At 33.1% G+C, this 16,181-nt stretch overlaps 1 protein-coding gene across 5 annotated transcripts in view; it reads left to right on the top strand.

The window, feature by feature from the left end:
- The window catches only part of Dop1a (DOP1 leucine zipper like protein A), a 106,810-nt gene that overhangs the window by 67,581 nt on the left and 23,048 nt on the right, over positions 1–16,181 (top strand). For all 5 annotated transcript variants that reach the window (XM_071613236.1, XM_071613234.1, XM_071613233.1 and 2 more), the window contains 7 exons: positions 926–1,023; positions 2,460–2,725; positions 4,456–6,445; positions 7,932–8,043; positions 8,146–8,328; positions 9,856–9,981; positions 15,506–15,640. In XM_071613236.1, the coding sequence (XP_071469337.1) occupies positions 926–1,023; positions 2,460–2,725; positions 4,456–6,445; positions 7,932–8,043; positions 8,146–8,328; positions 9,856–9,981; positions 15,506–15,640 (2,910 nt within the window). The remainder of the gene's footprint in view (positions 1–925; positions 1,024–2,459; positions 2,726–4,455; positions 6,446–7,931; positions 8,044–8,145; positions 8,329–9,855; positions 9,982–15,505; positions 15,641–16,181) is intronic.

Here is a 16,181-nt window from a genome sequence, read left to right as displayed (position 1 = left end):
AATCAGTGTTTTCTGCTCTTTGAAGAGGGAAGTTCTTTATAAAAAGCATCAATAATATTAAATATTAAATAACCACAAATCAAATACTGGATTTATTTCTTGGTTCAGAACATCACTGTGGGTTATGATGACTAAAGCTATTGCTGGTCTAAGTTCTAGGATAATTTAAAGAAGAATTAGTGACTTCAGTTATGGAATGTAGATACACATTATTTCATTTCATGAATATTAATGTTATGTTTATAAGGTATATGTTGTTTATGTGCCAATATGTGAGATTATGTTATTTGCATTATAAAAATAAGAATTACATGTCCTAATGTATATGTAGTAATACATAAGTCAGTTAAGATGACTGGTTTATGGGTGGACCTAGGAGTATAAATCATTCTGATTAACATCTTCAGGGTAATTTAATGAAGTTTGTGGTCATCCTATGCTACTCTGTCATATAAATTTAATTTTATTGAATAACTTTTAGAAGTGGATTGCCCTAATTTTTTTTTTGTTTGTTTAAAAAACTTAAGCTTCCTAGTGAATTTGAATGGGTCACATTTAAAAAGTGCACTATATTGAGTAAATGAAGGATTTAACTGGGGTAAAAATAGTGAATGAAGCAGTAAATTACAGGAATTTTAAAAAGTGTTAAAATTATATTTCTGCTTTACTATATTCTTTCAAAATTTTTCAGAAATAAAATTTTAAGAAAAATGCTGGGTGTTTTTTGTTTTGAGAGGAGGGACTTGGTTTAATATTTCTGTATACATACAAGTATTTTTCTACTTCATAAAAGTTTCTACTTCATAAAAGTGTAATCAAAGTTTATGTAGAGTGTATTTGAGCACTGTAAACATTGAACACAATGTTCCTGAAATTAATGTCTTTAAAACAATAAAATAATTTAATCTCCCATATTCGTCCTTAGAAAATAAGGATGGAAGCACATGCAAAGTTTGCAGTTCTTTGGCATCTAACAAGGGATCTCCATATAAATAAGTCATCTTTTGCACGTTCTTTTGACAGGTTGGTTACATTTTATATTCAGATTTTACAGTCAGATATCTTGTTGTCTCTTATTGAATGCTCTATTTTGGAATAGAAGAAGATAGAAATTTGCAAATTTTATAAACAGAATTTATTAGGTATTTTGAAAAATCTAAGCTATATTATTAAAATGTATGGCAGTCTCAGTTACCCACCAGATTTTCCCTTCCTAGCTGTAGATTTTTTAAGCATCCCTTCTTTTCATTGGACCATTATCAAGTCCCAACTATGTATCAGGCACCATTCTAGTTGCCAGGGATAACAGCCTTCTTGAGCCTATAGTCACATTCAGTGAAATTGCATATAAATAGTATATTGTTTGTTTCTCAAGCAATTATCCTCAATCTCCTGCATGAACTGGACTAATTAAAATCTATGAATGAGGGCTGAGGATGTGGCTCAGCGGTAGTGCGCTCGCCTGGCATGCGTGCGGCCAGGGTTCGATCCTCGGCACCACATACAAACAAAGATGTTGTGTCCGCTGAGAACTAAAAAATAAATATTAAAAAAATTCTCTCTCTCTCTCTCTCTCTCTCTCTCTCTCTCTCTCTCTTTAAAATAAAATAAAATAAAATAAAATCTATGAATGAAAACACTGACACACCACTTCTATGGATTGTGTAGTTACCTGAGAGTATTTTTGCTCACACAATAACTTCCAAGGAACTACCATGTATTATCATAAAATAGTCTTACCTGAAGGTCTCACAGAGTGGCCACAAACCCAACTATTCTGAAAACCTAGCTTAGGATCCAGTGTGTGTTCTGTGCACATTAGTTCAACTGGTGCTTTTTCAATCAGCATCACCATTTTTAAATGATCTACTATTGAACTATATATTGAAACCCCTATAGTTAACTAAGCCTTGATCTAGGTTCTTTACAAATAACCATCTCTACCCTGACAACTACCTCTCCTCACCTTACAAATAAGGTGATGTAGGCCCAGAGAAATTAAATTGCTTGTCCAGAGGTACACAAGATATTCAGTGTTGAGTTGTTTATTTCCTTGAATTAAGCATTATAATTTTGACTCTGAAGAGAATGGGAGTGGCATAGCACTGACTAGCATGTAAATAATGATGACTTGCAGAAGCTTCAGTACTTGTTAATATGATGCTTAAAAAAAGACTAATTAAATATAGTTTTTCTATTCTTTAGACTTTATGTTATGAAAGTAATAAAAAAGTAGTAAAACACAAGCATATAATAAAGGGAAAAATTACTTTCTCCTTTTTCATTTCTGTTGAAATTAGGATTATAAAAAGGCTGTGGTCAAAATTTATCTTAAAGTGTGATTATATTAAAATAGTTAATTTAAAATAAGATATACAATTTATAATATTGCAGAAAAATTAGACTATTACAGTTAAAGGTGTTGTGTTCTTTGTTTTAATGATTGGTGTTTATTTTAGGTCATTGTTCATCATGTTAGACAGCCTTAACAGTCTTGATGGTTCTACTAGCTCTGTGGGACAAGCCTGGCTGAACCAAGTCCTACAAAGACATGATATTGCAAGAGTTTTGGAACCATTGCTATTGCTTCTGCTCCATCCAAAAACTCAGAGGGTTTCAGTGCAGCGTGTACAAGCAGAACGTTATTGGCATAAGACTCCCTGTTATTCAGGAGAAGAGAGTGAGAGTGACAAGCATTTCATGCAGAATTTTGCCTGCAGCAATGGTGAATATCACATGGAAATAGAACACCTTTATTTAGAATTTAGTTATTAAAGTGAAATACAACAGTGATTGGCAAGAGAATTGTATGTGTGATTTCTCCATGGTATATTTCTTCTTATGCACTAGCAGTGCTGTATGGCCTTGTCAGAATGTACTTCATCAATGAGTTCTTGGATGTCTTTAATCAGTTTACTTTCTCAGAGGAGGAATTAGCCACACCTCTGGTCAGAGACGTTCTTCTAATATGATGGAATTACCTTTAGAGCTTATTTAGCAATCTTGGTTCTGCAAGGGCTCTGCAGACATTCCACTGAGAATTTATAGTAAGCCTATAGTGTACTTTTTAGTTTGATGAATCATTAATCATTTTCTTTATATAAAAAATGGGAATAATAGTACCCACTACTCAGATTTTATTATGAACATTAGATGTAAACATGCTAGGTAACATTAGATTGTGACATGCTTAGTGCAGTGCCTGGTATAAATGTTTGATAACTATTCACTATTACTGTGAAGTCCACACTTCATAAAATATCAAGTCATGCTGTTTATACAGTGATAATGACCCTTCATTATACTTTAGGGACTAAAGACTCACATATCTTATTTATATGTCTTGATTAATAAGCCTATGAGATCAATAATATAAAGGTTATTTTACCAAACAGGTTGCTAATATTTAGAAGGCTATAGCTTTCTCAAGGCCTCACGGCTAGTAAATGGAATCATCATTCTACTCCACATTGTGTGTTTCTCTAAAACTTTGACTCCTCTCTCTAGATTCCCTTCCATTGCTTAACCTGTATAGTCTAAGAACTTTTTCTACCAGCTTGTTTCCAAAACATCCTGGAGGTAGCACTTTACCTGCCATAATCCCTGTCTGTCTAATTCTTACCTCCCCTCTGAGATCAAGTGTCGTACCTCATCTGTTGTATTGTGAATTTAACAGTATTTGGATACTAATATGGCACTGAGGCCTCTACCTTTTATAAAAGAATGCCATCAACATAGTATGCTCCCAATAAAGTATCTGTAGGGGCATACTAATGAATGTATTTGTGATCTCCTACCAATTTTAAACGCCTTAGAAAGGAGCAATGATGCCTCTTTCTTCCCTTCTAATTCATTGTCTCCCAGTTTAGGGCCTTACACATAATAGTTAATTTATAAATATTTGTTGAATTTTATCACAATAAAAGAGATTATCTGTTTGTACATTTGACTATAAACTAAACTGTTTGAATTCTTAGAAACAGTATAACTAAAGGGAAACATTATCCAAGGAGGAAAAATAAAATCTTAACCTGTAGTAAAAAGGATGCCTTATTTTAGGGATAAGAGGGTAATTTATAGGCTTCCTATAAATTCCCAGTGGAATGTCTGCAGTGCCTTTGCAGAACCAGGATTGCTAAATAAGCTCTAAAGGTAATTCCATCATAGTAGAAGAATATCTCTGACCAGAGGTGTGGCTAATTCCTCCTCTGAGAAAGTAAACTGATTTATTTTGTCTGTTAAATGTGCTGTTACCATTAAATAAATTCTAATTAGTAGTCATCTATGTCATATTGATTTAAAAGGTCTAAAATAATGAAAAGTTAAAATGTAATTTTAATAAAATATAGACAATGAAACTAAGTAAAAATTTTCAAATTCAGTCTCTCTTTCTACATTCCATTAATTGTAATACATTTTGTACTTTCTTCTTTACTATTTTTTGTCACATGCCAGCAAGTCAAATTCAACTCATCACATCAAAAGGAAATGGTGAAAAGCCACTGACCATGGATGAAATAGAGAACTTCAGTCTCACAGTTAATCCATTGAGTGACAGACTTTCCCTCCTGAGTACAAGCAGTGAGACAATTCCAATGGTTGTTTCTGATTTTGATCTTCCAGACCAACAGATAGAAATACTTCAGAGTTCAGACTCTGGATGTTCACAGTCCTCTGCTGGGGACAACTTAAGTTATGAAGCTGATCCTGAAAATGTGAATGCCCACGAGGATTCTCACGTGCAAAAGGAAAGCTCCCCAGATGATGATGTTCAGCAGGTAGTGTTTGACCTGATATGTAAAGTTGTAAGTGGCCTTGAAGCAGAATCTGCATCGGTTACATCTGAATTAGAAATTGAAGCTCTGCCCCCAAAGAGTAGTGATTTAGAGCTAGGTGAGGAGGTGATTAAAAGTAAAGATCATTCCAGTCAGCGGAGTCACAGTGCTTCGTTGCCAAATGAAAGTCCTCAGTTTCTTTCTGTGTCTATAGAGGAAAGCTGTGAGTGCTTGGCAAATGGAATCTCCAGAAATAGCTCCTCACCTTGTATTTCAGGAACCACACAGACTCTACATGATTCTTCTGTTGCTTCCACAGAAACCAAATCTAGACAGAGAAGTCACAGTAGTATCCAATTCAGCTTCAGAGAAAAATTGTCAGAAAAAATCTCAGAGAAAGAAACAATTGTTAAGGAATCGGGTAAACAACCAGGAGCAAAACCCAAAGTAAAACTTGCAAAAAAAAAGGATGATGACAAGAAAAAAACTTCAAATGAAAAACTCAAACAAACCAGTGTATTCTTTAGTGATGGTCTGGATTTAGAAAATTGGTATAGCTGTGGAGAGGGAGAAATTTCTGAAATTGAGAGTGATGTGGGTTCTCCAGGATCACGGAAATCTCCCAATTTCAATATCCATCCTCTCTATCAACACGTGCTCCTGTATCTCCAGTTGTATGATTCATCAAGGACTCTGTATGCTTTCTCTGCCATCAAAGCCATCTTGAAAACCAACCCTGTTGCTTTTGTAAATGCCATTTCAACCACTAGTGTAAATAATGCATATACTCCTCAGTTGTCTCTGCTTCAGAATCTATTGGCCAGACACCGGATCTCTGTTATGGGCAAAGACTTTTATAGTCATATTCCAGTGGACTCAAATCATAACTTCCGGAGTTCCATGTACATAGAAATTCTTATTTCCCTCTGTTTATATTACATGCGTAGCCATTATCCAACTCATGTCAAAGTCACTGCACAAGATTTAATAGGCAATCGAAATATGCAGATGATGAGTATAGAAATTTTGACTCTTCTCTTTACTGAACTGGCAAAAGTAATAGAAAGCTCAGCAAAGGGTTTCCCTAGTTTTATCTCTGACATGTTATCTAAATGTAAAGTTCAGAAAGTGATTCTTCATTGTTTGCTGTCATCTATCTTTAGTGTACAGAAATGGCATAGTGAAAAGATGGCAGGTAAAAATATGGTGGCTGTGGAAGAAGGTTTTTCAGAGGATAGCCTTATTAATTTCTCAGAGGATGAATTTGACAATGGCAGCACACTCCAGTCACAACTTCTTAGGGTGCTTCAAAGGCTGATTGTTTTAGAAGACCGTGTAATGACTATTCCCGAAGAGAATGAAACAGGTTTTGACTTTGTTGTATCCGACCTGGAGCATATTGGTCCCCATCAGCCCATGACTTCTCTTCAGTATTTGCATGCTCAGCCAATTACGTGTCAAGGCATGTTCCTCTGTGCAGTGATACGAGCTTTGCATCAACACTGTGCATGTAAGATGCATCCACAATGGATTGGTTTAATCACATCTACTCTGCCTTACATGGGAAAAGTTCTACAAAGAGTGGTTGTTTCTGTGACTCTACAGCTGTGCAGAAATTTGGATAATCTAATTCAGCAGTACAAATATGAAACAGGATTATCTGATAGTAGGTAAGGGTTGATTTTAACTTTGTTGTCATTGATATTTTTCATACATATGAATGCTTTAAGTGCCCAAAAAGTCGGTAACAGTTTGAATAGGGCTAAGGGTGTATGTAGCTCAGTGGTAGAATGTGTATTTAGCATTCATAATACCCTAAGCTCAATCCCTAACACCACCATTTCTTTAAAGTAAATTAGTGGTTTTCAGTTGGTTAAAAATAGTGTGACATTTTCACAAAGAAGAAAATTTAGCTTGAGGAAAATTATCAATAAAAGAATCTAGAAAGAGAAGAAGTACTTAAAACAGGCCTTTTTTCCCCTCAAGGGTTAAAATTAATATTGATAGTCTTCTTGGTTCAGCTAGCACAAGTAATAGGAAGCTCAGCCAGGAGTTTTCTTAGAGTATTTGGTATGTTATCTAAGTGCAAATGAATTTTGGGCTGAAAGTAAATGTACAAATAATTCTTTCCCATGTAATTTTGTTTTATGTTTTGGATGTTCCTGGTTTGGTGGTGGACTTTACTACCTGTGTAGTAAAAATGAATGTTAAAAATTACCAGTAATTCTCAGAACTGTAAAGGCCTTCTGAAATAAGGAAAAGTGTGAAAAACTCTTACAGACAAAAAAGTCTAAGAAACATTACATCTGAATTGGATCCTAGGACAAGAAAAGATAGTGGATTAAAAACTAAGGAGTTTAAATAAAGCATGGACTTTAGTTAATAGTAATGTATCAATATTGCTTCATTGTTGAAAAGCAATGCTTTAAGATGTATAATATTATATATGGCCATATATTAGATAAAAATAATGCACATAATATATAATATAATAGTAGGATCCAGGCATATGATATATGAGAAGTCTCTACCTTCTTCACAGCATTTTGTAAATCTAACACTATTAAAAACTTAAAAGTTTATTTTTAAAAAACTTTCTTTTATCTTAATAAATATCTCCAAAAATATAAACTATAAAGATTCATTAAATTCTTTCAATCATTCATACATGTTATTCAATGTTAACATTTCATGTTTTATTTAATAGAGATAAAGACAGCCATATTCATTTATAAAAATTAAATCCTATTATTAATTTAAAAAAATAAATAAAAATTAAAAAAATTAATCTGTGAAAAATTAGCCAGATGTATGGTGTCTGGCTTTTCTCCAATATAACCTCAGCTACTACATGTAAAACAATAAGAAAACTGTCATTTAATATTGATATGTCTGCCATTCCCTAATAGCTAGAGGTTCACTGGCTATATTTATTTTGTATAGAATTCTTTAGATGAAAAGAATTCTAGTATATTTAGACCAACTTATTTAATAGATTAGGAAATAGAAGTCCCCAACTTATTCTTTTAATCATTTATTCATCTACTATTTATTGAACACCTACCATGTGCCTGACATGTGCTGGATATTTACTAATGATAAAATATGAACTATGCTTTCAGAGCACTTTGTTCAGATAAATAAATTTTATTTCAGGCCTCTGTGGATGGCATCAATTATTCCGCCAGATATGATTCTTACTCTTTTGGAAGGAATCACAGCCATTATCCATTATTGTTTGTTGGATCCAACTACACAGTATCACCAAGTAAGACTACATAAATATTTGATTGCTTTTTAAAAACTATGAGGTTCCATTAGTCCCTACCCATAAACCTTAGTAATTATGTTTTTTCCCCTACTTTAATAGCTTTTGGTCAATATAGACCAAAAACACTTGTTTGAAGCACGCAGTGGAATCCTCTCAATTCTTCACATGATCATGTCTTCTGTGACATTGCTTTGGAGCATACTGCATCAGGCTGATGCATCAGAAAAGATGACTGTTGCTGCATCTGCATCTGTTACCACTATTAATCTTGGAGCAACAAAGGTTAGTCAGTTCACTCTTAATCTGTAGCACTCAAGAGTCTTAATATTTGAGTACTTTCCCCAAGATTATATTCAGAATGTATGGATAGTTTGAGTAGTTTATGGCACTCTACATAAATTCTAAAATAACAGTTTTATTGAGATATAACTGACATATCCTTTTCAAATATACAAATCCACTTATTTAGTAAACTTACCAAGTTGCAAAACTATCACAATTCAATTGTCAAACACTTTCTTCGCTACAAAAAAGATTCTTCATGTCCTTTCACTCCCTCCCTGTTCCCATTCATATCCCCATTTGACCAATATTTTCTTATACATGGATTTGATTTTTGTGGGTATTTATTGGAAATGGAATAATACAATATTTGGTCTTTTGTGTTATCTTATGTGTGACATGTTTTTTAAAGTAATTTACACTGGCTGGGGATGTAGCTCAGTTGGTCGAGTACTTGCCTCACATGCACAAGGCCCTGGGTTAAATCTCCAGCACCACAAAAAAAAAAAAAAGAAAGAAAAGGCTAAATTTTTTCACACATGTTATAACTTTGCTCCTTTTTAAGTTGACATTCTAATTAGTAATACGTGTAGAGTGATTTAAATGTTTCATAGTCTTTGACCTAGAAATCTACTTTAGGAATGAATTCTAAGGTTATCAAAGTTATGTAAAGTGTTCATTAGAGCATTGTTTAATGCAAAGAAAGATTCTAAACAATAAATAAGGAAATGGTTAAACAGTATTCTCTCAGAGTTACACTATTTAATCACAAATGGTTTTGGTTTTGAAGAATTCTTATTAGGTAAAGAGTGCTATTATGTATTTGAACAATTGTTGTATTTTTAATTATATTAAAAAAAAGTTTGCAGAAGAAACAAGAAAGTTCAAGTGTTAAAAATGATGAAATCAGAGTGATAAGATTAATGATTGATTTAAAAGTATTCTTTGTACTCTGCTATTTTTCCAATTATTTACTTTTACTTAAACATTATATGAATGTTGTCATTATTTGTCAAGTTGTGAAATGGACATCTTTCAATAACCTAATCATACTTGTAGACCTGACAAATAGATCTGGAATTCATAGGAATATATAAAGAATTGGAGAAAGTAGAAGGATGCAAACCATGAGAACATTTCATCTAGGAACTGATGTTTAGATTAAACTGTACTTTTTATGTTTTATTTCACTTGAATATAAAGCACAGAGTGTTTTATAATTATAAAATGTCCCAGCTTTAAAAAGTACCCTAATCAAACAATAATTTGATTTCACATTTTGTATTTTTCTAGTATCTCATCACAGTGGTTTCATTTGCATTTGGCCAATTGTAGTTCCATTTTACATAGTTTGTTTTCTTATAGAATGAAAATATTAATGATTATAATTCTTAACATAAAAGTTTCTTTGCTGGTACTTGGGGAATAAACATGTAAGTATTGAATAATATTCAGGAAAGACTAAATGTTCAATCAAGTTATTACTGTTTTCATTTTTTCACTTGTCATTTACTTAAACTGCTTTAGAACTTGAGACAGCAGATCCTTGAATTATTGGGCCCCATTTCAATGAATCATGGAGTTCACTTCATGGCTGCTGTTGCATTTGTATGGAATGAAAGAAGACAGAACAAAACCACTACCCGAACCAAGGTTTGTATTTAACCATTTGGTGCTTTTTTGTTTTTTTCACTTGGTAAATACATACTAATTTTTTTCATTTAGCAAGTACATAATGACTTTCAATTCTTCATGGGCTATAATGGAGCTGAGATGGGATAGAAAAGCAAACTTTCATCTCTAAGTTTTGATAATGACTTGTTGCCTAAATTTTTAAAATAAGTATTTATTAAAATTTAAGTATGAAAAATATAATTTTATAGGCGGGGACATAGTTTAGTGGTAGAGCACCTGCATGAGGCCCTGGGTTACATACCCAGGACTCCTATCAAAAGTAATGTTTATGTAAAAAAAGGTAAAGAAAAATTAGTATAATATTAAGATTGTCATTATATTTTAAATAGAAATGGTAATATGATATAGTATCTATAAAATGCTAGTCATTTAGGGTATAATATAAGAATATGGAGAAAGCTTAATTAATATTTCTAAATGTAATTCATATGTTGGTTTTGACTCAATTGCTTGGGTGAAAATTTTGTTACTTTATACATTTTAAATCTCAGAGTATTCTAGATTGGAAATAAATCATAACAAATTAGAATAATAATACTATTAAATAATTTACATGCATATGAAATATGTGATTTGGGCACCTAAAATTTTCTTTCTCATTACATACTTCTGCCATTTCTAAAGTAATAAAAATAAATAATTCTGCCAAATTACATTATTTTGCATGTGAAGTTTCTGTAGTAGATATCACATTGAACAGAATTGAAACTCTAGATTATTTAAAAATAGTCAAAGTCTTTCCCAAAAAAACTCTTTTTGAGTTGTAACATAATAGAAAAAGCTGATATTCAACTGCTAACCTGCAAGAAGTTAAGTGATTTCTACTATAAAACTGTCTTGAAATATAAGTTATCAGATACTTTTAAAGCCAGAAAGCTGGTATAGGGCTGAAAGTTCATGTAAGGATCTGTTAGATGCCTTCTAGATCCCTTTTCCTCAACCAAAGCAACTATCTCTTTCTCCTACTCAACCCCAGTAGGAGATGAGAGTCAAGTTCACCCTGTGAAGAGTATGTCAAGAGAGTTTTTGCACCCAAGGGCATGAAGTTCATACAGGTAGAATTTAATAAATGTCAAGCTGAAAGCAGGAAAATTCAGGAAAGTCTCCATACAAGTTGAATATTCCTATCTGAAATGCTTGAGTTCAGAGTTTTCTGATTTCAGATATTTATTGAACATCCCTAACCTAAAAAATCTAAAATAATCCAAAATCTGAAACTTTTTGAATACTGTTATGGTTTGGATATGAGGTGTTCCCCAAAAAAATCCTGTGATAATGCATGTTCAGATGTAATGATTGGATTATGAGAGCTGTAGCCTAATCTGTTCATCCTAGATTGATGGATTGACTGGGTGGTAAATGTAGGTAGGTGGGGTGTGGCTGAAAGAGGTTGAACACCATGAGGTATGCCCTGAAAGGATTGTTCTTCCTGTTGCCCCCTCACTTCACTCCTTCTCCTTCCTTACTGCCATGAGGGGAGCAGCTTTTCTTTACTGCAACCTTCTTTCATGATATGCTGCCTAAACTTGAGTACACAGCAGTGGAGTCAACCATCTATGGACTGAGACCTCTGAAATAATGAGCCTCAAATAAATTTTTCCTCTTCTAAGTTGTGTTCTCAGGTATTTTGGTCACAGCAATGCAAAAACTGACTAAAACAAGCACCAACGTGATACTCAATAAGTTAGATTTCAGAGCATTTCAGATTTCAGATTTTTTAATTAGGAATACTCAATCTATAATGAAAAAAATGGAAATTAGCCTCACTCCAGTGAGTTGCCAGGAAACCATATAGTCTCCAGGTAGGAGATTTGAGATTTGAATGAGGCTTTCTCTCTGGGAAAATGACCTGACTTTAGTTCCCTAACAAAAATATTGGCTATCACCACACAGGGAAGCATACCAGTCCTTAGTCTTACACATGAATACACAGTATTCCGTCACTTTTTGTTTTTGAAAGGTAATATTAACATAGTGCTTAAGAGTCCAAACTTTGAAACTAGATCCTTAGATTTCAAATTGAGACTTCTCCACTTAACTACCTAAATGACAGAAATAATATTTCTTAGAGTGATATAAATTAAAAGAAATATTAAAGAAGAGAGAAAGAAGGTGAAAAGGGGAGACTCACTTATTGAATAAGCACTCTGTATGTATTAATGTATTAGTATAAGAGTCATTTTTAAACATGAATAGAGAACCAAGGATTACTAGTCATGTGAAGAAAATCTAATGTGATAAAGATCCCAAAAAATTTGATTTTAGAAAGTTTGGCAGATAGGAAAATTATCTCACTCACAATTGACTAAAACAAACAGGAAAAAAAAAGAGGTGAAAGAACTCTACAATGAAAACTACAGAATTCTAAAAGAAGAAATTGAAGATGGAAAGATCTCTCATGTTCATACATAGGCAGAATTAATATTGTCAAAATGGCCATACTACCAAAAGTGCTAAACAGATTTAATGCAGTTCCTATTAAAATTCCAACAGCATTATACATAGAATGAATACATGAAATTCATCTGGAAAAATAAGGGACCCAGAGTAGATAGCCAAAGCAATCCTTAGTGAGAAAAGCAAAGCAGGAAGCATCATAATACCAGACCTTAAATTATACTACAGAGCTATAGTAACAAAAACAGCATGGTATTGGCACCAAAACAGACATGAAGACCAATGGAACAGAATAGATGACACAGAGAAAAACCCACATATGTACAATTATTTCATATTTTATATTTCAAATAAAGAACTCAAAAAACTTAACACCAAGAAAACAAATAACTCAGTCACTAAGTGGGAAAAGGAACTAAACAGATGCTTCACAGAAGAAGAAATATGAATGGTCAACAAATGTATGAAAAAAGTAGCAGTAAGAGAAATGCAAATATCTGTAGCAATAAGAGAAATGCAAATTAAAACTACACTTGAGATTTCATGTCACCCTGGTCAGAATAGCAATTATCAAGAATACAAGTAACAAATGTTGGTGAAAATGTGGGAAAGGGCCACACTCATATACTCCTAGAGGGACTGGAAATTGGTACAACTGCCGTAGAAAGCAGTGTGGAGATTCCTCAAAAAACAAGGAATGGAATCACCATTTGACATGATTATACCACTCCTTGGTATGTATCCAAAGGATTTAAAATCATCATACTACAGTGGTATAGCCACATCAGTGTTTATAGCAGCTCAATTCATGATAGCTAAACTATGGAACCAACTTAGGTGCCCTTCAGCAGATGAATGGATAAAGAAAATGTGGATGTCTACATAATGAAATATTACTCAGCCATAAAAAACAATGACTTTATGACTTTACTGGTAAACAGATAGATCTGGAGACTATCATGTTAAGTGAAATAAGCCAATCCCCAAAGCCCAAAGGTCAGATGTTCTCACTGATATGTGGGTGCTAACATGCAACAAAAGGGTTAAAGAATAGAAGTTCACTGGATTTGGCGAAGGGGAATTAAGGGAAGGGAAGAGTATAGGAATAAAAGCCAATGGAATGAATCTGACACAACTTTCCTATGTACACATATGTGAATACACCACAATGAATCTCTACATGATGTACAACCACAAGACTGGGATCCTAATTAGAATAAAATATATTCCATGTTTGTACAAATATGTAAAAATATACTATCATATATATCTAAAAAGAACAAAAAAATAAATAAAAAGTCAAGTAATACAGATAATGTAAAAAAAAAAAAAAAAAAAGTAAAATGTCCATCAATGGATAAGGTCCTATTGCATCCATTAAGTAGGATGAGGAAGTTATAAAAATTAAAAATTTTTTTCTTGGATGTTTTTTGCATAGCAAAAAAAAAAAGCAAAATCAGTAGAAAGTTGGAATAGGAAGTGGTAAAATATTAGAAGAAAATAACTATCAGAAGTGAAATATAACCGGGTGTGGTGGCACATGCCTAATGTAATCCAGAAGCTTGGGAGGTTGAGGCAGGAGGATCACAAGTGAAAAGCCAGCCACAGCAACTTAATGAGGTCCTGAGCAACTTAGCAAGACACTGTCTCAAAATTCAAAAATTCAAAAAACAGGCTGGGGATGTTGTTACTCAGTAGTTAAGCATCCCTGGGTTCAATTCCTTATCCAAAAAAAGGTAAAGAAAATAAAGAAGTGAAATATATGCTTAAAGATAAGGAAAATAGAATAAAACATATAATTAGGGAGTTATACTGGAGATTCACTCTTTTTGCAGAAATATAGAACAAAAAAATGAGATGAGAAAAAATATTGAATTCTAAAAGAAAATCCTCACAAATGAAGGAAACAAATTTTCAGATTATGTCTAGCACTGTGAAAAGATACCATACAAAAGTCAACATTTGATTTCAGAACATTGGGGAATGAAGAGGAGACCCTAAAATCTTCTACTAAGCAAAAAAAATACTGGTCTTATCAAATAATAAGACTTGTCAACAGAACACTGGAAATTTTGATGGGAACAAAATCTGAATCTATAATTCTATAGCCAGACAATAACACTAATGGCATTTTCAGCCATGCAGTATCTCCAAAAGAAAAAAAAAAAATCAATAAAGTCACTGTTTCTCAACTACTGGAAGATGCAGCTCCACCAAAGAAGTTATTCCACATAAAACAAGAAGTAAGAAGACAGGGATCAAAAAAATAGGGGTTCCAACACAGAAGAACAAGGGTACCTTCCAGGATGATAGTGACAGGACAAATATCAACATGACACTGTGTAGCAAGCCTAGAGAGTACCAATTCAGGGTAGAACAGAAAGATGTCTAACAGAAATGTCTCAAGGAGAAAAAAATAGAAGAGGATGAGGAAAAGGTATAAGATTAATGACTTGGAGTACTTGAAAATATAATTAGAGGGGATTTACAGTTGTTGGAGCATCTAGGGATGAATTTGTTGTAGGTTTAGAAAAAATGAGGTAAACAAAAAAGCAGTTTATTAACTCTAAAAAACAAAATATTGTTCAAAAGAAGAAATACAAAGTTACCATAATATATAGCACTACCGCAGATAGTCATATGAACATTAGATATTGATCTAAATAAAAACAGCATAAATATGTTGAAATGATAGGAATAAAAGTATAAGAGAGCTAAGTTTTGGTCTTCCAAATTAAGAAATCTAGACAATGTGTAAATTTTTTAAAATATATGAAACAGGAAAAAATGCCATTATGTGTTATTTAGAAATAATAGAAAAGAACTAAAAAATGGATCATGGTTGCTTTGGGGTATGAGAAGGATAGGTCAAGGCACTGCTGTTTTTTCTAATCTTATTGTCCTCTTTGATTTTGATTTTTTGAAATGATGTATATATATTATATAGATTAATAAAATAAATTTTACCTATGTTACCCAAGGGACTTCTTTATGTTACAAAGAGGCTATAAATTCTTTTCTTAATTCTGTGACTGTAGAACTGTTTGCACACATACATAAATAAATACAGTAATATATTATCCAGGTCATTCCTGCAGCCAGTGATGAACAGCTATTACTAGTGGAACTCGTTCGCTCAATCAGTGTCATGAGAGCAGAAACTGTTATCCAGACTGTGAAAGAAGTTTTAAAGCAACCTCCAGCCATAGCCAAGGACAAAGTAAGAAACCTTTTCTTTGCTTTTATTCATAATTCATTCTCAGAAGTGATGCTGATAGGTAAGAGTTTTTTGTCATAAGCAATGTCCTTTTAGCTCTAGTGCAGACTGCAAAGATAGTTGTGTGTTACTGCTTTTTTAAAAATATTTTTTTTAGTTGTAGATGGACACAATACCTTTATTTTATTTATTTGTTTTTATGTGACGCTGGGGATCGAACCCAGTGCCACACACTAGGCAAGGGCTCTACCACTGAGCTATAACCCCAACCCTGTATGTTACTGCTTTAATTTAAAAAAAAAAAAAATAATGGCTGAAATGACTGCTAGTCTGATCAGTCCCATAGGCAGTGTAGAGGAGTTAGCCTCTCATTTCTCCATATGTACATCAAAAGCAGTCATGAACTATGTGACCAGATTCTTGGGGAAGATTTTTCTGGTTGTTTAAAGAACACAGAAACCAGAGCCCAAAGTTCCTTACCATTTTTTACAGCTTCCCTTTTGCTTTCTTTTCTGAATGAATCTTTCAGTTCTGTAAACTTCCC

Source organism: Marmota flaviventris, chromosome 6 (genome assembly GCF_047511675.1).
Source record: "Marmota flaviventris isolate mMarFla1 chromosome 6, mMarFla1.hap1, whole genome shotgun sequence".
In the NCBI taxonomy this organism is placed as follows: Eukaryota; Metazoa; Chordata; class Mammalia; order Rodentia; family Sciuridae; genus Marmota; species Marmota flaviventris.
The sequence above is the reverse complement of the archived record's forward strand: the minus strand, read 5'-3'. Positions and strand labels throughout refer to the sequence as shown.